The sequence below is a fragment of the Myiozetetes cayanensis genome, unplaced genomic scaffold, assembly GCF_022539395.1.
Source record: "Myiozetetes cayanensis isolate MyiCay16 unplaced genomic scaffold, myiCay2020 scf9, whole genome shotgun sequence".
Lineage (NCBI taxonomy): Eukaryota > Metazoa > Chordata > Aves > Passeriformes > Tyrannidae > Myiozetetes > Myiozetetes cayanensis.
Genome location: NW_026088185.1, coordinates 37,515,180 through 37,542,231, shown reverse-complemented (window position 1 = coordinate 37,542,231; position 27,052 = coordinate 37,515,180). Strand labels below are relative to the sequence as shown.

Below are 27,052 nucleotides of genomic sequence, written 5' to 3'. Positions count from 1 at the left end.
GAGTAAGGAAGTTAAAAGAATTCCAGGCTGCCTCTTCCTCCTGGAAAATCGAACCGAACACGAGCGCTCGTGCTCCTCCGACCACATCAGAGCCTGTCAGAGCCTCGTCCTCTCAGCATCAGAGCGGACACCCAAAATTCCAGAAAATCCTTCAGAGAAACTGGAGAACTCACAGACAGATCCCTTTTCAAGTCCCTCAAATTCAAAGCGGTTTAAATTTCAAGCCGCTCGGAGCTCCTGCGTGTTATTAAAGCACGTTAAAGCAGCTCGTGCCTCAGCACAACACCCCTGGTGAGGATTCAGCACCTCTTTAAGAACACCCCCAGCTCTGATGCGTTTTTACACTGCTTAAATAAGCCCAGAATCTGGGATCCTGCTCAGCCTTGAACGCCAGCCCGTTCCGCAGACTCCCAACTCTGCCTGTGTCGTGCTCATCAAGTTCAATCAGAGCCTGCCTGGCTGAATTTGGGCTAATGTTCTTCCTGCTCTTTGCAGCATGTTTGGATGTGCAACCCACATAATTATCACAGATAATATCCCTTGTCTACGACCATCACACAGAAATCAACATTCCTGAGTTGCCTGCTAATGGCTCCACAAAATACACCATTTTCTGGAAGGACCACGCCTACCTCACAGCGTTTGCCCTCAGATTCTGCTTTACAGCAGTAATTTTGCTCTAATTCCACTTTTCAGCCTCAAATTTCCAAGTGTTTTATTAAGATGGATATGTACTTTATGATATTTTGTGAATTTGGAGGGAAACAGGGAAGGTTCAGCTGGTTTTACCTTTACAGCTGGCATTTGTTGCCCAGAGAAGCTGTGGCTGCCCCTGGATCCCTGGAAGTGTCCAAGGCCAGGCTGGACAGGGCTTGGAGCACCCTGGGCTGGTGGAAGGTGTCCCTGCCTGTGGCACTGGATGAGCTTTAAGGTCCTTTCCAACCCAAGCCCTTCAGGGATTCCATGATTTATTAACATATTAACACTCCAGACTTACGAAAGGTCCTCGGTGTAACCGAGGTCGGGGCATCCCAACATTCCACCTCCCAGAGCAGATCCCCAGAGCCTGGATTTCCAACCTGCCACACCACAGCACCCCCAGCTCTGGGGACAAGGATCTGTTTAGGCAAGTCTGGGGCTGGAGCTGTAATTTCTCAGGAGGAAGAAGCGCCTGTGAAACGCCTTCCCAGGAATTGGGGCAGGTATTTACGGTTATCCCAGCCCAAAAAATGCAAAAATGATCTGTCCAGACATGTGGGCTGACTTGGAAGCATCAACAGGTTCGTGGTGCAAGTCTGCAAAAGTGGTTCAGGAAAAGACACCGCTCTACTGGTATCACTACCCTTTTTTATTATTTATTTTAATATAATTTCTTTTGCTGATTCTTAATTTTTCATTAGGGCTCTTTTTAATCAACGAATCTGGGAAATGGCTCAGAATCCCAAGCAATTCTGAATAAAGCTTTTTAATCACCCTCTTGTTCACTTGAAGGTTACTGACTTGGGAGGGTTTCTATTTCATTTCCAGGCTGAGCAAACTCACTTCATTAAACTCAATGAGGCTTCAACAGGGAGCTTTTGTATCAGAATCTATAAATTACCTCTAGTAATAAAAAGAAGGGAAGAGACACCCCCACACACATCATTCCTGGGATCCCTTTCCAAGGGGAAAGGAGTGGACCAGGGACACCTGGGGACACCCCACCACCATGACCACGGTGCTGCCGCTTTCCCAGCTCATTTCTACCAAAGTCCTGCCAAATCTTCACCTTCATCCCACTCAAGGGATGCAAGACTGGCCTGGAATGGCTACACCCATCCTGCCTGACATTCTGGGGTTGGCACAGGAATCACCATCACCACCTGGAATCACCATCAAAGCAAGTGTTTGAAATGGCTGTGGCACTTGGGGTCAGTGGTGGCCTTGGCACTGCTGGGGAATGGTTGGACTCGATGGGCTCAGAGGGCTTTTCCAGCCTAAATAATCTGTGATTTTAACACATCTCCCGAGATGGGACAGCTGCTGCTTCCTCCAGAATCCCCATTTTCCTCCTCCAGAGGCAGAGAGGTGTCCAAGGGCAGGCCCTGGTGTGATGCAGAGCCCCGTGCCAGCCCTGGCAGCGTGAGCCAGCCCCCAACCTGCAGCACCTGTGTGCCAGTCCCCACGACAGACGGCACCGACAACAGCTCTGCCAGCAGCTCCTGCATGTGCCAGGAGTCCAAAGTTCCACCAGGAATGGCCCATCAGGCCAAGGTCGAGTCAGGACAGAGCCCAGCAGCTCCCCCAGCTTTGCCGTGGTCAAAGAGCAACAAGGTCACCAGCGCCACAAATCCCTCCTGCTGCTCTGCAGGAACTCAGAGGCGAGGCATTATTTCCATTTTTAAGTGTCAAAAAGGTCTTTTTTGGTTGGGTTTTTTTTTTGGGGAGGGCTGATGCTTGGTCCAGCCATGCCTGGTCCACACCTCCCTTTGGGCTTCCCCTCCACAGTTCACAGCATCCCACCAGGAGAACCAACAGCCCTGTACCCGCTCCAGGGACCGGCGGGTTTGGAGATGGCACGTCCGTGTTGGAATCAAGGCATCACAGTGGGACAGTGGCAGAGCTGAAAGGTGCAATTCCACATCCATTTACACCAGTGAAATCTGCCCCTAGCCAGGGAACAGCCTTTCAATTCCAAGTGACAAATGTGCATCCCAGCAGCCAAAAACATGTCACCAAATGGAATCATAGAATCATGGAATGGCTTGGGTTGGAAGGGAAATTAAAGCCCATCCAGTTCTACCCCTGCCATGGGCAGGGACACCTTCCACTGTCCCAGGTTGCTCCAGCCTGGCCTTGGACACTCCCAGGGATCCAGGGGCAGCCACAGTTTCTCTGCCCAACCTGTGCCAGGGCCTGCCCACCCTCCCAGCCAGCAATTCCTTCCCAATATCCCACCTGACCCTGCCCTCTGGCAGTGGGAAGCCATTCCCCTTTGTCCTTAACCAAACACAGGACAGATACAAACACACAAACCTGAACCAAAAACCCCAAATGAGGAGCAAAGTAAGGAACTGTTGACATTCTGTGCCTGCAGGACTCAAACACGGAGCACTGTCGAGCCCCTGACCTCCCACCACAAACCCATCTGCAGAGCGCTCAACAATAACAGGGCAAGGACACAAACCAGATCTGTATGGGACAGGAATAAATTTGGGCCTGAAATGAGGGGCATCTGTTCTTTGTAACGAGAGACACCAGAGTTCTGCAGCCACGAGCCAAAAGGAGAGCAATAAAGGCACCAAGTCCTCCTCCCTGTATCCAGCTTCTCCTGACGTCAACCCCGCTGTCTCGGAGTTAACTGAAACCAGAACGTGACCACGAGTATATAGGGAAGTGAAGAGGAATTCAATGTAAATTGAACTCTTCTGAAGAGCCTGGGTTCTGCTGGAAAGGAAAACACGGGAAATATGCAGGCTGAGGCTGATTACTGCGGAGAAGCCACCACAGGCACCAGATTTCCATCCCTCCTGAAAACACATCACAAATGGCACAGACGCAAATCTAACTCTTGTGCAAGGGCTGGCAAAGGCAAGGCTTTCATAGGCACCCCTAAAGCTTTTATGATATAGTTCCAGAGTTATAAGACACACAATGATGTAATTAAAAATGCATTATGCTGTGCCATCATCTCTCATGTCCTAAAAAAATGGGAGAGAGTGTTGTAAGAGCCTGGGAAGAGTGAAAAGGTGACCTCAAACCACTGGTGAGAGAGACCTCCAACATTAATTAATAATTTAAATAATAGAAATAATGAAAATGATGATAAAAATAATGATGAAAACAGTGAAGAAAAATAATTATGAAAATTATTGAAATAATAAAATTAAAATAATAATGAAATCATATTAATGATGAAATAATGACAATAATAATAATACTGTGTGCCTGGACCCCCTGGGCACTGTTAACTTACACCTTGATGGTCACAAACAAAAGATGGCCAAAGTGACCAAAGCCTGGCTTATCCCATGATAAAACTATTCCCAAATCAAGGATCACCAAGCCCCGGCTCACACTGAATTAACAGAGGCCTTTCCCTCTCTTGCTGAGTGGCAGCAAGAAGGAAAATCCCCCAAATTCTACATTTCAGAGGTAAGTCATTCAGGGCAGGTGCTTTTAGTACCTGCTGATGCCAGACTTTGCTACTGTCCTGCAAATGGGGAATAAATGATTTTTTGCAGCGTGCTCGTGCTCTGGGCTGGCACCACCTTTGCTGCTCCACAGGGATGACCCCAGGGCATGGATCGAGAACCCCCAGGAATGTGGCTCCGTGGAAGGCTGGTAATGCCAGAGCTGGCCCGAGGCAGGAGCAGGTGGCTGCTCCAGCTGGTGCCCACTCCAAAGGCAGCAGGAGGACAGCTCCACCACTGACCCCGAGATCCTCCCATTCCATGTGGATATTGGAAGTCACAGGGCTTGGCACAGTGTCCGAGCCTGGCTGAGGGAGGAGATGCAGAGCCTGCACAGATACAGGGGATTTGGGGTCCAAATCCACACATTTCACCCAAGGATGCCATGAAAAGATGTGTCACACTGGTGGGGAAAGGGGGAGGAACAGCACAGGCCTCCCTGGAATGCTAGGGCATGGAATTCCATGAAAAGGAGAAGGGACACAGGGAGCTAGGGAGCAGCATGGAATGGTGTGAGCCCGAGGGGAGGAAGGTGTCCTGTTCTGGGCACGGGAATGCTGCTCCTCCCTGTCCACTGGGGATTCCTCAACCCAGAAAGAGCTACACAAACCCAACATCACCAGTTAGAAATGTGTCCTGGCAAAAAAAAAGCTCTGTTTGGGGGTTTGTCTCTGCCCTATTTTATGGGAGAAGGTAACACCACAACAGTGCTGTGGCTGCCCCTGGATCCCTGAAAGTGTCCAAGGCCAGGCTGGATGGGGCTTGGAGCATCCTGGGCTGGTGGAAGGTGTCCCTGCCCATGCCAGGGGGTGGAATGAGATGATCCCTAAAGTCCCTTCCCTCACTATCACTCTGTTTAATGACCTACAAACCTTTGTGTACTCAACTAATTTTGTTTGTTGTTTCGTACCTGCAGTGATTGTAAACGAAACTGAAATGTTGCCAGAAAGAAAAAAATAAAAGAAGGAAAATAAAGAACACTGCCAAGTCTGGGATCAGCCTTCAAGTTGTGAGAATTCCCTTAAAAACAGGGAAAGGACTTAGAGCAAAATTCACTCCCAAAGCAGCAGAGCTGGATTCAGTTACACAGGGAACTTGCTCCTTAACATGAATTGAAAGTAGCACCGTAAAACATTCAGTCCTGGAATTCTGGAATGGTTTGGGTTGGAAGGGACCTTAAAGCCCACCCAGTGCCACCCCCTGCCATGGGCAGGGACACCTTCCACCAGCCCAGGGTGCTCCAACCTGGCCTTGGACACTTCCAGGGATGCAGGGGCAACCACAGCTTCTCTGCCCAACCTGTGCCAGTGCTCCCCACCCTCCCAGCCAGCAATTCCTTCCCAATATCCCACCTAAACCTCCTCTTTCAGTCTGAATCCGAGAACAATGACTCTGTAACAATGGCAAAGAGAACCACAGAGATTTTAAAGATTACTACCATTAAATCCCTCTCCAGCCCCCCAAGGCCAGGAGTTTGCAGGCACATCCAGACCGAATATCTGACAGGAAAATGAAACCTCCACAGGAAGGTTCCTGCGAGCTGGGGATGTGCAGGAGGCCCAAATGCACCTCAGAACACCACCCAAACTCAGCAGGGCCGGCATGGAAGGTCAGGAGGGTGAAACCTTCCCAGATTTCCCGTTTCCCTTTGTTAAGGAACACCAGCACAGGGATTTCCCTCCGTGCTCAGGCAGCCTGATCTCCACCTGGAAAAACACTGCAGCAGGCACCCCAACAGCACTGGCTGTGTGAGAGCTGGTGCTGAGGACAAAACCAGAGCTCCAAAGGGGGCAGAGGGAGGGAAAAGAGCCCTGGCATCTCACAAAAAGCACGGGGAGCCAGAGCCACGGAGTCTGAGGCTGGAAAAGGGCCTTTGTGCTCGGGAGCTGTTTGTTAGCTCGCTGTCATGTGTGCCTTTCGGGCCCTTTCTTGCCCAAATAAACTCATTTATTAAGTCCATCCAAACCCACTTGGGCAGGTTTGAGGGATGAAAACCCACCAGCAGCTCGTTGAGCTCTGTTTCACTGCACAAAAGGGCTGAGAGCGAGCCAGGGTCTCCCTGGAGCCAGAGGAGGGTTTGGAGCATGGGAAGGTTTGGAGAGGGCTCCACGAACAGATGGGCAGCTGGGAAATAAAAAGCCTAATTAGGGGGGAATTTCTGTCCCCAAAGTGGCTGAAGCACAGCAAAATGTGCCCCAGAGTGCAGGAACCCTGTAAAGTCAGGAGCTCTGGGGGTGCCCATCCCTAACCCACCGCCTGCCCCGAGATGCTGATCCATGTCGTGCTCCAGCTGAGCGGAATTACTTTGATTATTCCCTCTCTGTGCAGAAAATCTGAGCAGTCATTAAAGTAATTTACTTTACGAGTTCCATTTTCCTGATTAGCACCTTCCACATGCACAGAAAGCACCTTTCAGTGAAGTCTCTCCCAGTGCTCCACCTCCCTGCAAACAGGCCAGACCACATAAAGCTTCAATAAATAAATACAATTTCAAATAATGCCTTCTCTTTTCACTGCATCTCATCCCTCTCCAACCCCGAATTTTTCTTACTTTGCCATTAACCAGTTGTGTCCCATCTTCCCCAAGAACTGCCTCCAGAAACAAGGCTGTGGTGCTGCATCCCTGCTGTTTAAGAGCCGAGTTTAAGCAATGATTGCCAAAACCTATGATTTATTACAGTTTATTACAATTTATTCCAGTGCAAAGTCAATAAACAGCTCTCAGTAAGGAGCATTTTGCACTGATAAGCCTAAATTTGGGGTTGCTGGCGAGAAGGTTTAAAGAATTGAAAAAATAAAATCAATTTAGTGTGTTTTACCCCATATTAAAAACACTCGCTGGAATTATTTTTGTAGGGACACCCATTCAATTGTGTTAATTATCCTCATTTACCATGTTCTCAACTACTGCCATCACAAAAGCATTAGTCAATCCACTCTGGATTAAATATGCTGATATTTATGCCTCTATTCCTGCATCAGTCAAGGCCTTCCTGCTCCTTAAAGAGCAGGTGAGACCCAAAAGCATCAGGGAAATGTGAGCACCGACAGGGCCTGGAAACATCCTGGACTTTAGGATTCCTAAGCTTTTCCAATCCGAAATTACTGACCAGAAGAAATTAGTACTACTCCTGTGTCCTTAATGCTCCTGCCCTCAAAGAAACTTGGGGGGATTTCTCCCGAATTCCAAGCAGGGAAATCAGGCTTGATTTTCCATAGCCCAGCATTTAAACCCCAGCTGAGAAAGACACACAAGCAGAGGGATTCACCCTGAACATCTGTGGGCCAGAGCCCACCCTGCCTCACTTTTTTAAGTGAGTTTTTAACTTGGTTTCCAACCAGGTCTCTTGGCAAAAGGGAATTAAGAGCCAGTCCCGGGAATGGCACAGGGGAGAGCAGCTCTCCCTGCTAATTCCTGCTCCCAGCTAATTCCCAACACACTGCCAGCCCACCCTGAAAATACAGGATGAGGCTTTGCCACAAATGGGGAAAATATATTGGATTTTGTGCCTGTTCACCCAGATGCACTTGGAAGGAGCAAATCCCTCGGAGAGGGGCTTTGGACAAGGGCACGGAGCAATAGGAGAAGGGGGAATGGTCTGAGCCTGAAGGAGGGTTGATTTAGATGGGATACTGGGAAGGAATTGCTGGCTAGGAGGGTGGGCAGGCCCTGGCACAGGTTGGGCAGAGAAGCTGTGGCTGCCCCTGGATCCCTGGAAGTGTCCAAGGCCAGGCTGGACGGGGCTTGGAGAAACCTGGGATCATGGAAGGTGTCCCTGCCCGTGGCAGGGGGAGGGACTGGATGATCCTCAATGTCCCTTCCAACTCAAACCACTCTTTAATTCAGTGAATCAAGTCCCAACTGTCCCTTCACTCCTGCCAGGAACATGTGGTTGCTCCTTCCCATCCGTGGAGCCAAGTGAGCCGGAGCTCTCCAGGCTCCTCCGAGACTCCCCAGCTGATTGTGCTATAAATAACCCCACACTGAATTACTGGAACAACTAAAACTTAATTGAGTAACCCAGGAAATTACTAGAAAATGATCCTCATTTTTATCCCTAAGCTACTTAAGGGATGGGCAAGTAAACCTGCGGAATATTGAACAGGGACAGCCAGGGGATAATAAAAAACCGGGACTGATTTAAGCAGACGAGGATTAAGTTATGGAAAAGGAGCTCTCCAGACAAAAGGAGGCAGCTACAGGATACAAAGCTGCAGAAGGAATCACAAGAGAGGGAGAGAGAAAGGACCTCTGGAAGGCAGGTGGCCAAGGGAGGAGAATATACAGAATAAACCCAATAAAGGAGCATTTTCAGGATCCTCACAGGGCTCACCAACCACCTTGGCTCCAGTGGGACTGAGGCTGGATGAATTCAACTCCTCAGTCTCCAGGTCCAGGTTTGAGCAAAGCACGAAGGAAGAACACAAGTCTGCTCTTCCCTGGCTCCCATGAATTCCCTGGATCAGGGTTTCTCTCCCAGCTCCTTCCCCAGCTCTGGACTCCCTTTTCCTGCATCACCTCCTAGAAAACAGACTGCAGAACCCTCCCCTAAACACCAACATTTAATATAAAGCCTTTTCATTTAATACCCATTCCAGGCATCTGTCCCTCATGAATCTTAACAACTTTGGTGGAATTCCAGCTCTAATATTCACGTGTTAAGACAAAAATAACACTCTATTTGAAAAAGCTGGAAGTCACTCTTTGAATTATCCATTTCCAGAGTCAGAATCTCTTTGGCCTGGTGTGAAACACGACTGAGCTGGGGCAGTCTGATTCCTGACCACCCCGACTGCCCCACATGTCACTGTCAAATTAGCCAAACCTGCACGATTTTTTAGCGCATTTTTTAGCGCTCCAGCGCTGTATCTGAACGGGATCGTGCTTTGTTTCCCCCTGCATTTCGACTCCAGATGATTCAATTTCAGTTAGCAGAACATAAGGCTGCCTGCTCTCCGTCTTTATTTGGAAAAGAGCTGATCCATTAGCTGTCAATTAGCATAAACTCTCCTGCTGGAAGCACTGTCTCCATCACACTCCAGCCTCCAAACTCATTTCCCAAGAAGAAAGGGGGATACAGGAACAAAGCTCTGCTTTCTCTGTTATTCAATTCATCTCATCTCATGCACAAATACTGGCAGTGGAGTTTATGAAATCTCATTTGAGGTTTTCCTGCCTTCCTGATGCACAAATGAACAGGAATGACTTGTGATGTATGAAAGGGAACCTTCTGAGGATTGGAGGTGTGGAACTGGATAACATCCTACCTTTGGCTGGGATGTTGTTGGAAGGAAAGGGAAGTCCTCACACGAAGGGATAAAGTGCATTTAATCGATCCACTGCCAGCCAAACACAAGTTGTTGCCCTGATTACGCCAAACTTGATGTCACAGAAACCACTGCACCCCTTCCAGCACCTCCATCCTCGAAATTCCCTGCCTGCCTCCCAGGGAAGCACAGGGAAAGCAGGACCCAGCCCTGCCACGATCCACGAGCAGGAGGCAGAGCCAGTGCCAGGGGACACGTCAGGCTGAAGCAGAGCTGCTGCATTTTCCTGTAAAATTACAAATCCCTGGCACACGAGCCCTAAAATAAAAGGCTGGGATTTTTTTTTTTTTAATCCCCCTGCCCCCGAAACGACATCTGCTCCTACCTGTTCTCAGTTACAATATCTGCTTAGAAAGCAAGGAAAACCTGTGCTGGGGGCTCATCCTTTGGATTGCTGGAACGTGGCAGCCTTTAGAAAGGAAGCTCAGGGCCAGCTGAACTCAGGCAGGGCAGCCTGAGCTCCCCAGGTAAAGAGAATTTCTCAGCATCAGGAAACTGGGCACAGGATTTTAAAAACTCTGAAGCTGTTTGTGACGTGCCCCACGCCTGGGGTGGGACATCACCCCAGGCCTGCACACTGAGGAGAGCTTCTGCTGCCTTCCAGGCTGCTTTTACATCAGGAAAAAACACACCATGTAAAAACTTCAATATGTTTTCCAGATGATTTAACTATTAAGTGAGAGAACAGTAAAAAAAAAAAACTCCATAGACCTTAAATCGTGGATGACTGAGTGAAATGGTTATTCCTGGAACGTAACCCCTGCTCAATATGGGGCTACCACAATCCAGGGGCTCTGGGAAATCTTTGGAAAAGATGCTGCCTGTTAAAAGGAAAGTTTCACATTCTCATGTGAGCTGAGGGTTTGAGCACTTAACAGAGAGAAGGGAGGAAAGGAGCCAGTGTAAAGAAGTCTAATCAGAGAGAGGTTTCTAAGTGCAGTTACTGTTTTTTCTGAAGTAAAATAAAACCTTTTTCATTTACAGGAGCTCAGACACTGCATGGGAGCTGAGGGATATTTTAACAACTGCACAGGCCCTTGGGTTACAATCCTGCACTGGGAAGAGTCCTCAGACATCCCTGGGGATGACGAATCCCGAGGAACAGCAATGGCAGGCAAGTAGCCTAAACATAAAGGCCTTGTCTTTTCATCTCTTATTCAGCTGAAACACTTGGTGACATTTTCCAGAGATCATAATGTGACACAGGAGTAGGAAAAATGGCATCAACGTTGTGGAAAATCTCCCAAAACACACGGTGGGAAGGGAATGTGCAAGCACCACCTCCTGAATCAGGCTCTCCTGGCACAAACACGGACACAGGGCTCAGAAATCCCGGCTCCTGGATGAGCCACAGGCTGCTCCAGACAAAAATCAAGAGGAAGAGAGCAAGAATAATCCCAACACAATAAAAGGTGGCCTAGCAGATCCCATGGCTCATCAGAGGGTAGGCATCCCCAGCTGACAGGGAAGTGCAGCAGTGAAGGCACCGTTTCCTCAAATCCCAACATCCCCTGAAGAGCAATCACAGAATTCCAGGATGGCTTGGGTTGGGAGGGACCTTAAAGCTCATCCAGCTCCAATCCTGACACCTTCCACTATCCCAGGTTGCTCTAACCTGGCCTTGGACACTTCCAGGGATGGGGCAGCCTGTGCCAGGGCCTCTCCACGCTGACAGGCAGGAATTCTGCCCAGTATCCCATCCACCCCTGCCCCTGTCACTGGCATCCCTTCCACGGCCAGCACAGGATCCCAGGAAGGGAGAGTTGCTCCAGCAAGTCAGGGGCTGGTGTGGGGCAGCAAACTCAGCCTTTGGGGGTTTTCCTTTGTTTTTTCCCCTTTTCCCTCAGTCTTACCAATCTGATGGACTGTTATCATACCCTGTCCCACTGCTCCCTGCTGCTCAGCCACACAGGATCCCTCCCTGCCTCTGCCACCAAGAGCACAAACACCACAGCTCAGCCTCCTACTCATGCAAAAAATGTTAAACTCTGCTCCCTGATGAAGTGTATTTGCTCATGGCATGTTGATATTTCTCCAGCCACATTCCCTCCCACGAAGGCCGAAATGCCTCCCAGATAACCCAGGGCAGGCTGGGCTGGGCTGGGCTCCACGGTGCTTCCACAGCTGGAGTAAAGTGTCCTGGGAATGTGCAACCCCTGCCTGGACTGGAGTGTCCTGTTCATGCCCAATCCCTGCCTGCCATGGGGCAGTGACGGTGCCACAAACACCACCTTTGCCAAGGACCAAACCCCACTCCTGCCTGAGCACAACCCCTGGGAAGTCCCCGAGGGAAGAACCAGCACAGACATCTCCAGGGATGGAGTCTGGCCAGAAAAATCCATAAATCTACTGCCCTGCTCCCTTCTAACCACTGCCTAAAGCCTTTATCATCATTACTGTTATCACAGTGCACTGCAGGAGCTGCTGCTTCCAGCTCCTGTGAGGAAAGGGAAAGTTTCGACCCAAACACTGCTGGTCAAAGGAACAAGCAGAAAATTAAAACTAGAAAACTAAACAATCTCTGCTAATTTAAAGAGGAGGGAACAGCCAGAATTCGGCACTTTGAGCAGCAGCAACTTGGCCACCAAAATGAGGTCGTTACTGAGCACTGGAGAGTCAGAGGAAGGAGCTTCCCCAGAGGAACAGCAGAAGCGTCCCTGGCTGTGGCATCACCCAGCACAGGGTCAGCCAGGCTGGCAGCTCAGGGGGATGAGAGCAGCCACATTCAAGGCCTCACTCAGTGTTTTGGCTACCCAGCTTTGATTAGCACTGCTGTGTTTGTGAGAAAAGGCCTCTCTGCAGGAAGCTCTGGTGGCTCAGGGTCCACCAAAGCACCAAAACACGACTGTCCCGTGAGCCACCAGATATCACACGCACCAACAGAGAGCTGGCCCGCAAAGGAATTCCTAAACACAGCGTTTCTGGAGGCAGAATAAACCCAAACAGGAATTCCTGCAGTGTTAAAGAGGTGGTTTGCTCCTCACACACCTCTCCTGTGAAATATTTTGGCACAGCAGCATTGGGAGAACGTACCCAAACAAGCCTGTAGGTTAAACATGAAACACTACAATACAAGGTATTACTGTTGATGTTTGGATGTATCTATACATCCATATATTTATTTATGTGCTGTCTGGGTTGTTTTAATACAAGAGCTGTGCTTCACACTGGAAATACGAGTAACACTCTGCTCTGCACGGGCTATTGCACCTCAAGGATCACCAACCACTTCCTCGGAGCACCTACAACAATCCCAACAATTCTAACCATTTACTGAATGCCTCACAAGTGCATCTGGGCTGCTTCCACTCCACTTGCTGAACAGAAGGGACAATTCACCTTTAACAAAGATTTGCCACCAGACAGAAAATAAACACAGGCAAAACCAAACAAACAATAGCTTTGAGCTTTCCAAGTAAAATTCCTCTTCCTTTTCAGTTGTGCAACCTTTTGTCTCCGAGCCAGCCACGAATTCACTGCCAGAGAAGAATTTCATGCTTAATCAATTTTTGTTTGTAGGTATCCGAGTTCTTCCTTTTCCCTGCAAATCCAGCTCAGGGCACACTGGATCTGCTTTGTCCAAGGATGCAGGAGCACTATCAGCACCTGAAAAGTGAGCTGGTTTTCCTGCCCTGCTCTGTGAAACAAGGAATTCATTTGCATCCCCCTCGCTGCTGCTGCTGCTGCAAACAGGGAAGGACTCAGCTCATGTAAACTCTTGCACAATTTATTTTCTGTTCTGACTGAAGCACTTAAATCTGTCAAAACCCTTCCCTAGCACGGAGAAAGCCCACCTGCCTCCTGGTCTGAACAACAGCCTGGATTGGCAGGAATGTGCACAGATTTGTTCCTGGAAGACACCTCCTGCTCACATCCCAAGTGATGGCCAACAGAGGGAGGGCTGGACAGTTGTGGGAAGGACAGCAAAGCTCTGCCCCTCCCTTCCCAGAGGTGCCCCACGCAGGGGGAAAGGTCACCAGTCACATCCCTGAGCCTGTAAACCTGATCCCAAAGGTCACTTCACTTTAATCCCTGCAAAGTCTGAGACTCAGCTTCCTAAATTCCTCTTCTCCAGTCCTTTGGCCACTTGATCCAAGTCAGCTGAACCTTTCCCTTCTCATGCACAAGGAAAAAAACACTGTTGCCCATCCCAGGTGTTACAGGTTCTCACATAAAAGGAGCTAAACCCCAAAATTTTAAAAGAAAAACCACTTCCCTGCAGTGCTTTGTGCACAACATTCACCTGCTCAGGTACAAAATCACAGAATCCCAGAATGGTTTGGGTTGGAAGGGACCTGAAAGATCATCTCATTCCCTGGGGACAGGGACACCTTCCCTCGACCAGGCTGCTCCGAGCCCATCCCACTCCTCTCCTCCCTCCACAGCACCGCGAGGATCACGAAAAATTCAGGGATTAAAAATGTAAAGCACAAAAACTTCCTGTTCCATTTACCAGAGAGAACGCTGTGCATTTGCCACACTTAAGATATTCATTTCCAGGACCAAGAGAAGGGGGTTTGCACCTGGAGCTGTGCTGTGCTCACACACACACACAGATCGCTGGGAGGACACCACAACTCCCAGCCTATTTTAGGAAGCCGCAATTTTTAGACAAGACAACTCACAGTTCACTCCAGCTACCTGTAAATAGATGCTATGGCCCAAGGATTAAATCCCAGCACTCCCAGGCTCAGCCCATGGTGCACTTCCCTAATTATCACGGTGTCAAATGGGTTCCTGGAGAGTCGCTGGCCACCGAGCACGGAAAAATCACCTGTGGGGCAAAGCTTTTGGGAGGGATGGCAAGGCCAAGCCCATAATTGCCCGAGGGGTGACCACGCCCTGCCATCTGCTTTCCATCAGCTCCCCAGTGAAACTCTGTGTGTGCCCTGTTTCCAACCAACACCACACTTCAACCTGCTGCCCGTGGAGGGGGGAACACAATTATTTAGATTTCCAGTTCTAGGCTTCTTCTGTCTTGAGAGAAGAGACAAATTCACCCAACATGTGAGAGTGTGCAGATACACAGAGGCTCCCCCTCACACACGTGAAACATCAAAGCTCTTGTTTGACCGGCCTTTAAGTTAAATATTTGTGAGAGTTAATTTATTTGACCGTCTGCGCTCGCAGGGCTCAGAGCTGGGCAGAAAGCCCTTTGAAGCACTCCCAAACACGCTAAATTATGGGAAATCTTCGGGAAAAACTGCTGTGCAGACTCAGCCAAGTCACCTCCATCACTTCCCAGACCTTTTCCTTTCCCCTGCCTGCAAATCCAGCCCAGGTAGAGCCGGGCCATTTGTCTGTCCCTCGGAAAGCAGGACAAGAGGGATGGCAGAGGGACGTGCCAGAGCATTAGAGGGATGAACAACCAGAGCCCCTGCACTGAACAATTTGCTGCTTCATTGTAATTACTGGCTTCTGAAAGACTTCAGCAACTTTGCCAACTTGTACAACCCTCTATTCTCTGCTTTTGGCCTCGACTGTACAGTCATTTTGCAGACAAACAAGTAACAGATGTACAATCTATAGTCGCCCCAAGTCCTTTTATAGTAAATGATTTCTGGCCAAATAATGTATATTAAAAAAGAAAAAAAAAAAAGCAGACCATGAACAAACACAAATTCTTGTATTTTTTAAGGTATCTCCCACAACACCCCAACAGACACTAAAAAAACCTAACATTCCTTTGCATGCTTCTGGAATATTCTGTGTGGGAGCAACTTCTGCCCTCGACCAGCACCCACACAGGGGAGAGTGGTGAGAGGTGCCCATAAATTTCAGAGACACCAAGGACAGTCCTGTGGGCTCCTGCTGCCATCACCAACCACTCCTGCCCCTGGACCACTGGGATACAACTTCTGAAAGGGCAGGAGACCACAGTTAGAGAATCCCAGAACGGTTTGGGATGGAAGAGACATTAAAGATCATCCAGTGCCACCCCCTGCCATGGGCAGGGACACCTTCCACCAGCCCAGGTTGCTCCAAGCCCCGTCCAACCTGGCCTTGGACACTCCCAGGGATCCAGGGACAGCCACAGCTTCTCTGGGAAATCCATTCCAGCACCTCACCACCCTCATAGCCAAGAATTCCTTCCCATTATCCCACCTAACCCTGCCCTCCTCCAGCCTAAAGCCATTCCTCGTCCTACCCCTCCAGGGTTAACCCTGCTCTGTGTCCGTCACAAGAGAAGTCACAACCTCCCGGAGTTTTCCCGTGGACCTCTCCGAGGTGGGATTTTCCCTGGGAGCCAGCCCAGGCTGCCCCCAGAGCAGCCCAGCCCCTGGCAGGGGGTGGCAGTGCCGAGGTGTCCCCGCTCGCCTCAGGGACGCTGCCGTGGGGAAGCGCCGGGCGCGTTTCCAGCTCGCGGTCCAGGACACTCCATGGCTCTCAAGAGCTGCAGTGCAGAGTCCTGGAGGTCCTCAGAGCGCTCGTGAGGAGACCATTCATCTCCAGCACAATGCCACCATTATGCTGCTTTATGAATATCCTCCCCAAATATATGTTTAACGCTGCGCAGCCACAGCACACAAACGCTCCGTCTGTGGAGAGATCCCCCAGTAAATTGAGCACCAACACATGGCGAGTTTCTGCAGCGTGTTAGTTAGAGCAGAGCATACACAAGTTATACATTCTGCAGGTCTTTAAGTAATGAAACACTCATGAAAGGCACTATTTTAGGAAGAGACAAAGCCTGGGACAAATCAGTGCTTATGTTTTCCAATATATCCATATATAATGTGGGGCATCTCGAGCTCTTAAAGCTAAAAAGCAGATGATCACGAGCAAAATGATCCGTGCCAGTGAAACAAATACTCAGTTAGAATAGGGGTGCAAATCATGGACCTGAAGATCAGAGAATCCTGGAATATCCTGGGTGAGAAGGGACACCCAAGGATTGTCCAGTCCATCTCCTGGCCCTGCACAGACACCCCAGCAATCCCACCCTGTCCCTCAGGGTGTTGTCCAAACCCTCCTGGAGCTCTGGCAGCCTTGGGGCTGTGCCCACTGCCCTGGGGAGCCTGTTCAGTGCCAACCACCCTCTGGGGGAAGAACCTTTCCCTGAGATCCAGCCTAAACTGGAGTCCTTGGCAGGAGTGACTGGGAACACGGCATTTCCCAGTGACAATTCTGTGAGGGCAAGACTTGTCCCTTCCAGGGTCAACTGGTGTCAGGGTGTGAAGGCCAAGGGATGAAAATCTGCTTGTTTGACAACATTCACCCTTCAGAACTGAAATCAGCAGGATGTGATAAAAGGGAAATTACTCTTTTTAAGGCCCAGCAGCTGCAGGTGCTGTTACCTGACCAGCCTGAGCCCTTTGGCTCCACGATGCTGCAGCTCCTCACTGCTGGAGGCTCACACCAGAGGTTTCCTCCTAACCCAATTATAAATCAAATGGAAGGAGCTGGTGTCACTTATTTCCCACACCAAATTCCCAAATGGACTCTTCCAAACAGAAAACAAACAATAATTCAGCTCAGTTTGTCTCCAATGTGGCTGCAACGCTGCTGGCCATGGAAACCTTCCAGCAGCTGGGTCAGCCGGTCCCACCACTGCCTGGGAGCACACTTCAAACCCCCCCTGCTAGTTTTGAGGTCCAATCTTCTGGTTACCAAAGAAAAATCGTATTTACATCTCCCAGCAGCGAGAAAACCCTCTGGAGCAGGGCATGTCCCACCCACAGCCCCGTCCTCCTGCTGCCACCTCACCTTCCGAGGACACGGCACCCAAAGGGGACCGGGCAATCCAACCACCTCCCTCCTGCTGCCTCCTGCACTGGCAAGTGTTTTGATCCTGATCATCAAGTGCTTCATTCAAGCTCGAGAGGCAGCCCAGATGCTTAAAAATAAACTGGTGCTGAAGTGCTGCTGCATTAGCATGTTTTGCATAATTCATTTGCTCGTGCTGAGCAGAGCTCTCCAGTGCAAGGTCACGGGCACGTGCTGCTCCACGGCCTCCTCCGGGCACAGCCCGGGGTGCCAGCATTCCCTGCCCCAGCCAAGCCAGCCCACAGAAGCTGGGGCTGCCCCTGGATCCCTGGAAGTGTCCAAGGCCAGGCTGGACAGGGCTTGGAGCAACCTGGGCTAGTGGGAAGTGTCCCTGCCCGTGGCAGGGGTGGGACTGGATGACTTTAATGTCCCTCCCAAACCGTTCCATGACCAGTCTAAGTGGCTCCAAACTCCCCTGATGGAGGGCACCAACTCCTGACAACAACCTGTGCAGCAGAAGCTGCAGCACAACCAAAGAGGTTTCACCTTCCCTGTGCTACAAACCCACACTGGGCCCCAGTGCCGATGTGGGACCATCAAACTGGGACACTGGTGCCACTGGAGCCCAAACCTGCCCCGGGACACCCTTCCCTGGCCATCTCACACCCACCAGAGCGAGTGTCCCACTGACCAGGGGCTGGGGCAGCAGAGGAAAAGCAAAAGCAAAACCGAAATCCATGGCAGGGATTTTCCACTGCTGAGCAGAACAGTGGGCACCATTCATCCTCAGTTCCCGGCTGCCGAGCTGGAAGCGCAGCAACAGCCTGGAAAAGCAGCAGGAATGCTGAGAGCTCGAGACTGGAAACGTATTTGGGGGGAAAGGTTTGGCTCTCAGTAACCTCCCAGTGACCAAACAAGAGAGCAGAAAGGGGATGTCAGGGCTTGGTTTCACTTCAGGATGGATTCCAAGCCAGAAATAATGAGGAAATAAAGCCAGCTACTCCTGCAGGGTCACTCACTCCCCTGGCTGGGAAGTGCCAGACCAAGGGGACAGGTTTAAACCACCTTTTCCAACAGACTGGGAAGAAAAATTCTTTTATTCAGCAGGTGCTGACCTGAAAACGAGCACAAGTTCAAACCCTGTTAAAAACAGGGGCGGTGCCGATTCACAGGAAGCACCAGATCAGTCCCTTTGGCAGCTTTAAGGAGCACCCAGCTCCCAGAATTCCAGCAGGGATAAAACTCCCCTTCTCTTGAGCAGCCACACAAGCCCAGGCTGATCATTACCCTGCACACCTGCAGATGGATGTTTTATTTTAAAGAGGACTCAGAGTCTTTAAAAACTTCCCGAAATAATTTATAATCTTTCTAAATAAATAAATAAATAAACAAACAAATAAAGACGCAAAACATATAATAAAAACAACGAGTCCTTTTGACACAAACACAACAATTCAAACATTTCAGTTTGGGTTTGTTTCTGCTGCGTTTTGCTCTTTGGGGGGAGAAGTTCCTGTGGACTTGAACCTTTCCATGCAGATTTGTTTCTAAATTAAAGACTACAGGCCGACTCCAGTCACTCCAAGTCATTCAGTCATCAACTGAAAACTCCCCCAACAGCTACTGTTTTATTTCAGACCATCTTGTAAGCTCTGAATTTCATTTTGCACCTCTCAAATTGTTTCCCAACATCCCCAACATCCTGCAGTACGGCAGAAGAGAACATTTCACACCTCAGGGCCAAGTTTTGCGTGACCTTGCTCGCGAAGACAAAATAAAAATAATAAAAAAACCCTTTTATCTTGCACACAAGGTTAAGGGAGTTGATAAAGATGTCTGATAAAGGTTCAGTGCGCTGATGGTGCAGGTTCAGGGTAAAGGCAGGGGGGGTTCCACCTCAAGGAGTTGTTTGAGGTGCTGTTGTTCACCTCAGACCTCGCGTTCCAGACACTCACATTAAAAATCGGTGCTATAAAAATAATGCTCCTGTGATGTCTGGGTGGAAAAAGTTACAAATGCCACCTCCTGACTGGCACAGCAGCTGGGCAGAAGTGTCACCACCCAGTGCTCCCTCCCTCTGAAATGTATGTATTTAACAGCGGATTTATTGGATTGTTTCCTCATTAAAAGGTGTCATTGCCCAAATCATTTCAATGAGACCTTGAGGGAAGAGCCCAGGCAGAGCTGGGGCCCGAACAAGGAAACCCAACAGGGCTGAATTTTAGAAGTCTCCTTTTCCTGAAGATTCCTAAATCTAGTTCAGTGTCTCTCAACTTCCACAGTACTGCCCTCAAATTCCACAAAGCCAACACAAATCACCCCTGATATGGGAGCCTCAGGTATTTCAGGATCTCAACTGAAATCCACCCCAAGTTCTGCCAAATTTAGGAATTAAAACAAGGAATCCAGTGCCCCACCAACTCCACCAAAGGAGGGAACTCGTCCTACCCCACAGACATCCCCTGCAGCCATGTCCTGCTCTGTAATGATTTGCAGACCCTAAACCGTCCATATTATAAAACAAAGCCTAATATATTTGATGGACCAGGAAGGGGAATGGAAAAACAGCTGGGAAACATTAGAGTTTTCACACTGAGCCTTCGAATTCTTTAGCAGGAGACACTCAAACTGCCCTCACCCCTATGGAAAACGAGGCTGGGACACAATCCACTGTGAAGAGGGAAATTCTAGTGGAAGGAGGAAGTTCCTATGGGCAAAGCCTTGAGTGCTCTGAGCAGAACCAGGGTGGCTGCCCTGCCCTGACATTACACTGAGGATGGCAAACACCTCCCCTCACCCCCTCAGCCCCTTCCCCTCCACCCCACAGCAGCGGGCACAGAAGCCTCCTTTGTACATGGAATCCCACTTGGAGGGGGTAAGAGGATATTTCCTGTTAACCTCACCGCAGATTTGTAATCCAGCAGTCAAATTATGTCAATCACAGCTCATTAGGCACCGATTTCCCCTGCCAACTCCGGCCTGGCTGCCTCCTCCAAACCACGTGGCGTTTGCAAACGTGCAACCCCGCCATGGGATCAGGGAGAGACCACCCTGCTGCAGGAGCTGGGAGGCTGGAATTCACCCCCCTGGATCCCAGCTTCCCACACGGAACAGCGGTGCCATCGTGGCTAGGGATGCTCCTGGCACACCTGGCGTGCTGAGCAATGGTTTTCTCCGCAGCAAACCGGGCTTGGACACCACAATCCGGGGGTTTATGCCCCATAAAAGCCAGGAAAACATCCCACAAGGCTGAGGAGGAAAAGGGAGCATCGTGGGGAAGGCAGGTCCCTGCAGGCACATGACAGTGCTGGAAAGCTCAAGAGTCAGCTCTGGGATCCAGATCTCAGCTTGTCCATCACCCCTCACGGGCACACGGGGAACGTGGTGGCAGTGGCACACCCCCCCTTCCCTGGGCTGCAGCGTAAACTCGAGACTGAGGGAATTATCTCACAGGAAAGGGGGACAATTCACATCAGTCTGAGAGGATGGAAGGCACAGCACAGCTTACAAGTAGGAAGCTGGGTCTCTCTTGGGTTCTCTTCCACGTTCCCCTCCCTGCAGCACATCCCATCAAACACACACACAACCCCTGGGCCTCACCACGCAACACATGGAAGCACACTGACTACAGCAGTGCCACAAACAGCACCAGGAGACACAGACCCACGGGAAAACCCCCTCATGCTGCTTGTCCAGCAGGCCCAGAGCGTGGCACAGCCGGGCCTGGCACCACTGTCCCTCCCACGGGCTCAGCACGACCTCGGTAACGCCGAGGGCACCGGGACACGCTGAGATTTGAGAGCTTCACCCAAAAAGTGTCACCTGGGGCACTGCCCATCATCTCCTGCAGCTGGTACACCTCAAAGAGCGAGGCCACCCAGAGGTGGTTCTGCATTCTGAGGTGACAAACCACCTCACCAAGAGCCCTTCCTCACAACCAGCTCCTCTAACAACCCAGCAAACACACGCTGGCACACTCATCCATCACCTCCAGGCACACCATGCCCTGGCTGCAGGGACCGCAGACATCCTGGAGAAGCTCAGGAGAGCGTGTTCGAAGTGGGAAAAATAAAGCAGTCGCTGTCACCGCACTTGTGGCAAAATCTTGTGCTCTCCTCGTGGCCACGGACACGGCTTGGAGGGTGACGGCTCATCTTTCTGCACGAGGTGGGAAGAATGAAACTTCCAAACACGCTCGTGAGGCTGCAGAGGGGGAACCTTTCCAGCACAACCCAATCCTGGCATACAGAAGTGGAAACAAACCTCTCAGCACGATGACTCCAGACCTGCACGAGCTGGAGCCTCAGCACTCAGCTGAGCCTCGTGTTCGTCAGTGTCACAAACAGTCCTGGGAATTTCGTTAGCGATACGAGAATTGCCATTGTCAGCAAAGCCCTCCAGGACCTCACCAGGGCTCCCCAGTGTGCGAGCAACGCTGGTGCCAGGCTAATTTCTTAAGACAGCGTGTAAAGAAGGTGAGATTTAGTCCCATAACCTTCAGCTTCTTCTTCATACTCACATCTCCTGACTAATCCGCCATCCCCACAGAAAATATCCCTCATCCTTTTTCCCCTCACCATCCCTTTCTTGTCAATCCCTGCAGCTCTGCCCCCTGCCCCTCTCTGAGGTTTGATGGGTGGCACACTCATCCTCCCCTCAGAGCCACAGGGAAAGCAAAATAATAACATCCTGGGAGTGTATTCCTTCAGGAGCCGGTCAGAGATTTCCTGGAAGCTGCAACACCACCAGCCATCCCTGGCTGGCTTCCAGGAGGGGATGAAGGTGATTTCTGGAGCCCCATCTTGCAGCTTCTCCCAACGGGAGAAGGAATCCATGGGAGCAAACCATCCAACACCCCATCTGTACAGACTGTGCCTCTGCACGGCCTCTCCCTCCAGCAAAGCCTCAGCACTCGCCCTCTGAGCCTTTATTTAAGTCCATCTTTAGAACCAGAGGCCATCTCCTCCTTTCAAGTACCTCACGAAATCACAGGCACGGCCCTGTTATCTCCCATATTTACACGTTACACGTCTCTAACGCTTTCCCAGACGATGTCTCTGCCTCTGACTGATCTAATCAATCAGTCCCAACTCAAAGCCACCGGTTTTCTCCCCCAGACCACGCAGGCAAACCAAGCCAGACGCTCTTGCGGCAGGTTAGGATGAATCCAGACCCGATTCTGAGCCATGTGCTGCCTGTGGGAGCATCTCCCGTCCTCAGAACGACCACGGCTTTCCCGACAAGAGCAACACGACATCAGGGTTTTTCCACTGTGCCTAATAATCGTAACATCTCACTCGCCATTTGGCTCGTCAGTGGGGGTTCCTGACTGAATAGGCTTATTCTTTTCTTAGACATGATAATCTAATTGGGTCTAACCAGAAATAATCCCCAACGCACACCAGTTCGCGAATCCTCGCCCAGCGCCGGGAGCGTTCCGCGGACCGGGGGGGCTGCCCTGGGATGCGAGACGGGAATTACTCCGGCAGCAGCTCTGCTTGCCGGGCTTTCCCTGGCACTGCAGGGAGCGCAGGGCATGGCACGCACATGGGGCCGCTCGCCCTGCTCCCCCGGCCCTGCTCCACGCGGAAACGTAGCTCAAAGTGGGGAGGGCACGGCAGGAGGAGACGGGGTCGCGACAGCCGAGCGGCGACAGCCGAGACGCGCTGCTCGGGCACCTGAGAGCGAGCGGGAGGTTTGCCCAGGGAGCACCCAGGGGAGCGCAGCCCCGGCGCTCTCAAACACCGAGCCCGTCCTGCTGGCACCAACCCCCAGCCCGGCCCCGGCCCCGCCGCCCCGCACACACCGCGGGGGCAGCGCCGGGGGGGCCCCAGGGAGGACAGGGTCGGGGTGTCCCCGGGTGGGGGAACGGGATCGGGGTGTATCCTCGAGGGAGCAGGACAGGAGTGGCAGCGGGGAGGATGGGGGGGGGACAGGACCGAGGTATCTCGTGGGGACAGAGCGGGGGGCTCCCCGTGGGAGAGGGAGGGGAGTACGGCCGTGTCGCAAGACCGGGATGTCCCCGGCGGGGTGGCAGGACCTGGATGTCCCCGGGGGGGTGGCAGGACCGGGGTGTCCCGGGGGGCTCCGCCGGGCCGATCCCATCCCTGCCCGCAGCAGCCGCCCCGCCGGGGCCGCCCCCGCCCGCGGGCAGCGCTCCGCCGGCGCCGGGCAAACCGGCCGGGGCTCCGCCTGGGCTCGGCCACGGGCGGCTCTCGGGGGGGCTCCCGAGACAAAGAGCCGCGGCCCCGTCCCGCGGGCGGGGGGGCCGAGCCCACCTGTGCCCGGCCGCGGCTCCCGCTCCAACTTTTCGGCGCTCCCCCTCCCCAGCTCCCCGCTCCGCGCCGCCCGCAGACAATGGGGCCGGCGCCGGCTCACCAGGACCACGGCGAAGCGCTCCTCCAGCTCGCCGGGCTCGGGCATGGGCAGCTTGAGGGGCAGGCTGTGCGCCCGCAGCTCGGTGTGCTGCGCGTCCACGCTGCCCGCGTTGCCCATGGCGGCCCCCTCGGCGCTGCCCCGCGGGCTCCGCGCTCCGCGCTCGGGGCTCGCTGTCTCTACCACCGCCGGCGCTTCGCGGCGCCGCCGCCCGTCATGGCTCGCCGCCCTCGCCCTCCTCCCCCCGGGGCGGGCTCGCTCCGGCTCCGGCTCCGGCTGCGGCTCAGGCTCCTGCTCCGGCTCCAGCCCGGGCTGCGGCTCCCCCGCATGCCGCCCGCACAAAGCCCCGCTCCGCCCCCGGCCCGCGGCGCCATGGGACTCGTAGTCCCGCCGCCCGCCGGGGGAGGGACGCGGGGAAGGGCTGGGAAGGAGTGGGAAAGGGATGGAGAGGCGGTGGGAAGGGGATGGGGAGCGGTGGGCAGCGGTGGGGGCGACCCTGCCGCCTCCTTTTGGGCTGAGCGGCCGCGCTGGGCAGGGATGGAGGGGCAGGACACGGGGAACGGCTTCGGGCGGCCAAGGCAGGGGGGGATTGGGGATTAAGAAGGAATTGCTGACTGGGAGGGTCGGGAGGCCCTGGCACAGGTTGGGCAGAGAAGCTGTGACTGCCCCTGGATCCCTGGAAGTGTCTAAGGCCAGGCTGGACGGGGCTTGGAGCAACCTGGGATGGTGGAAGTTTGGGATTGGAGCTGGATGATCCTTGATGGCACTTCCAACCCAAACCATCCTGGGATTCCATGATCTCCATGCACCCACTATGGTGCCAGCATGGGGCTGACACTGCAGCCACAGGGACCTGTTGGGTTCAAGCAGCAAGGCAACTTCTGCCCCACCGAGGGGCTTTCCAGGGTGCCCCCAAGGCCCACATCCCTGCTGGCTGAGATCAGGATAACGGGGGGATCAATCTCCGTAGGTTCACCACCCCAACATATCCATAACCAAGCCAGTGATGCTGCCTGGGTGTAATCAGGAGGATCATCCTCCAGAGCGTATCAAACCTGCCCACTCTTCAGGTGTTATTCCCCGTTCCTTCATCATTCCCTGCAGGTTCTCTCCAACAGCATTGTGAATGCCAAACGCAGCCCCTGGGAATGGTCACTGGGTGTGCAGGGGCTGTGCAGGAAACACCAGCCTGGCCCCCAGTGCCCCCCTCCAGTCCAGAGAAAATCCCAGGAGATGGCATTGAGCCATTTGGTGACTGTGCTGTCCTGCTCTTCCATCTGTGTTAGTCCCCACTCCAAGACCCAATTCCCTCCTGCCACCCTCACCAATCCGTATCCCACTGTCTTCTATTAACTTTCCATTACCCTTCCAGGGAAGAGCAATTTTCACTCAGCTGTCACCTTCACCACAACACTCTCACTGCTGTTTCTCCTCAACCTGAAGATTAATTCTTTTTTGGGGGGGAAAGCAAGAAGATAAGCATAGTTGTTTAGAAAATGACCGTTCCCTAATTTATTCCCTCTGGGATGGCAGTCGTGCCAGAGGCACAGCTCGCTGGGAATCCTGTGTGGCAGCACACGCAACCCTGCAGTGGAAATCCGTGGAAGTGACAGGATGCTTTTCTCTGTGTGTGCTCTAAACCCACTACCAATTAAATGTGCTCATCCTAATTAAAAAAAAAAAAAAAAGCCATAATACATCCATGACTGGGATGGGGAGTCCTGGATTAGACCCCACCTTGCCCACGGAGTATCAGGGACCCCGAGCGATGCCGAAGGTGTGGATTCCTGCTCCACAGGCACTGGGGAAGGTGTTACCCCAGGGACAGCCCAGAATTCCATACAAATGCCTTGTCAAAAGCCTAAAATTCTTGCAATATCCTTAATAAACCAAGGTTTAAACCCCAGAGGGCCCTTGGGAGTCAATAACAACGTTGTTGTCGCTCATGAAGGGACCGGTAATAGATACTTCGCTCAGCATCGTTTATCTAAAACTATCACAATTCTTGGAAAGATTAATTAGTTAATTAAGCTCCACAACACTGCTGTGAGATAAGGGAGCAGTGGAGTGTCACTGATAACAGAGGAGGGTCAGGATACAGGGAGCTGGAGAGAGTTTCCAGCCCAGGATCCTTCCCTCTCCCAGCAGCAAATTGCCAGCTGGGAATTACCTGCGACAAGAACCTTACTCCAGTATGAGGAATCCCAGCATTATTCCCAGTCAGGCATTCCCACCAGGGAAGCACTCAGGAGCCTCATTTTTTCTAAATCAAGGCCAAATCCCCTCAGCATTTTTGCGTCCCTCTGGTCGTGGGGACACGCTCGGGGCCCGGGAGGAATATTCCTGGGGCCAGCCAGGAACACCTGGGACAGGCACTGGGATAATTGCAGGGCAAACTGGATTCCTCGGCTCGGGTCTCGGCAGGGAGCCAAAGGCAGCTCCAAATCCTGCTATGAGGCATATTCAGGTCAAAACCAGCCTTGCAAAGTTTTTAATGAAATTAGCCATCCTTGCACACAGCAACTGTTTGACATCAATGCCGGAGCGCAAAGGAAGGGATCCTTTCAAGAGAATAAGAGGATTTGGAAGCAATTTGTTGCCTGTAACTGGGATGTCAACGTTTGCAAATGTCAAAACGAGCCTGGCAGCAGTGCTAAATAAAAAAAGGGACTCAGCTGGCTCGCACGAGGCTAAGAAATTATTCTGGGATAAAAATTCATGAACAAGACCTTTGTTTTTACGTTTATTTATTCAAATAAACGTAAAAACAACAAAGTAAAAACGTAAACGTAAAAACAGTAAAGTAAAAACGTAAACGTAAAAACATAAAAAACGTAAAAAAAAATAAGCAGCTACACAATGTGCAATTCCCAGAGCTCATCCCAGGCACCTGGACGATTCAGACCAGGTGATGCCACCAGGATTAATGGCCATACCAGCTCTGCAAGGGCTCCATGCCACGAGCACGTGTGGAATTTCACCGGAGAATGAGACATCTCAGCCTTTCCTCGAGCTCTTTGGTCTGTTTGTCACCAAAATCTCCACACAATAAGCTGGAAGTTTGGGCCTGAGTCACTCCTAAACTCTCCTGAACCGGTGTCCACTTATCTACCTATGGAAGTGTCATGGTTTTGTGACCATAACCCTGTGTGAGAGCTGAGCTGGGCACACGGAACGAGGGTTACTGATGGCAGCACACGAACACTGACCTTGCCTGGGAGACACACAGGTGTGGAATAAAGGGGGAAAATAATAAAATAGCACCCCACAGGCTGCTCTCTGAGAACAGTTTTCTCCAGGAAAATAAGAGGCTGCAGGGTGGGGAGACACTGGCACGGGTTGCCCGGAGAAGCTGTGGCTGCCCCATTGCCTGGGAGTGTTCAAGGGCAGGTTGGAGCAACCTGGGCTAGTGGGAGGTGTCCCTGCCCAGGGCAGGGGGTGGAAAAGGATGGACTTTAAGATCCCTTCCA

The 27,052-nt window shown here is 51.8% G+C and overlaps 1 protein-coding gene across 1 annotated transcript in view; it reads right to left on the bottom strand.

Moving 5' to 3' along the window:
• Window positions 1-23,875, bottom strand: part of FMNL2 (formin like 2) — a 114,756-nt gene extending 90,881 nt beyond the window's left edge. Inside the window, 1 exon segment of the mRNA XM_050339649.1 lies at window positions 23,586-23,875. Within this exon segment, the coding sequence (XP_050195606.1) occupies window positions 23,586-23,702 (117 nt within the window). The 5' untranslated portion in view covers window positions 23,703-23,875.
• Between the last annotated feature and the right edge of the window lie 3,177 nt (window positions 23,876-27,052).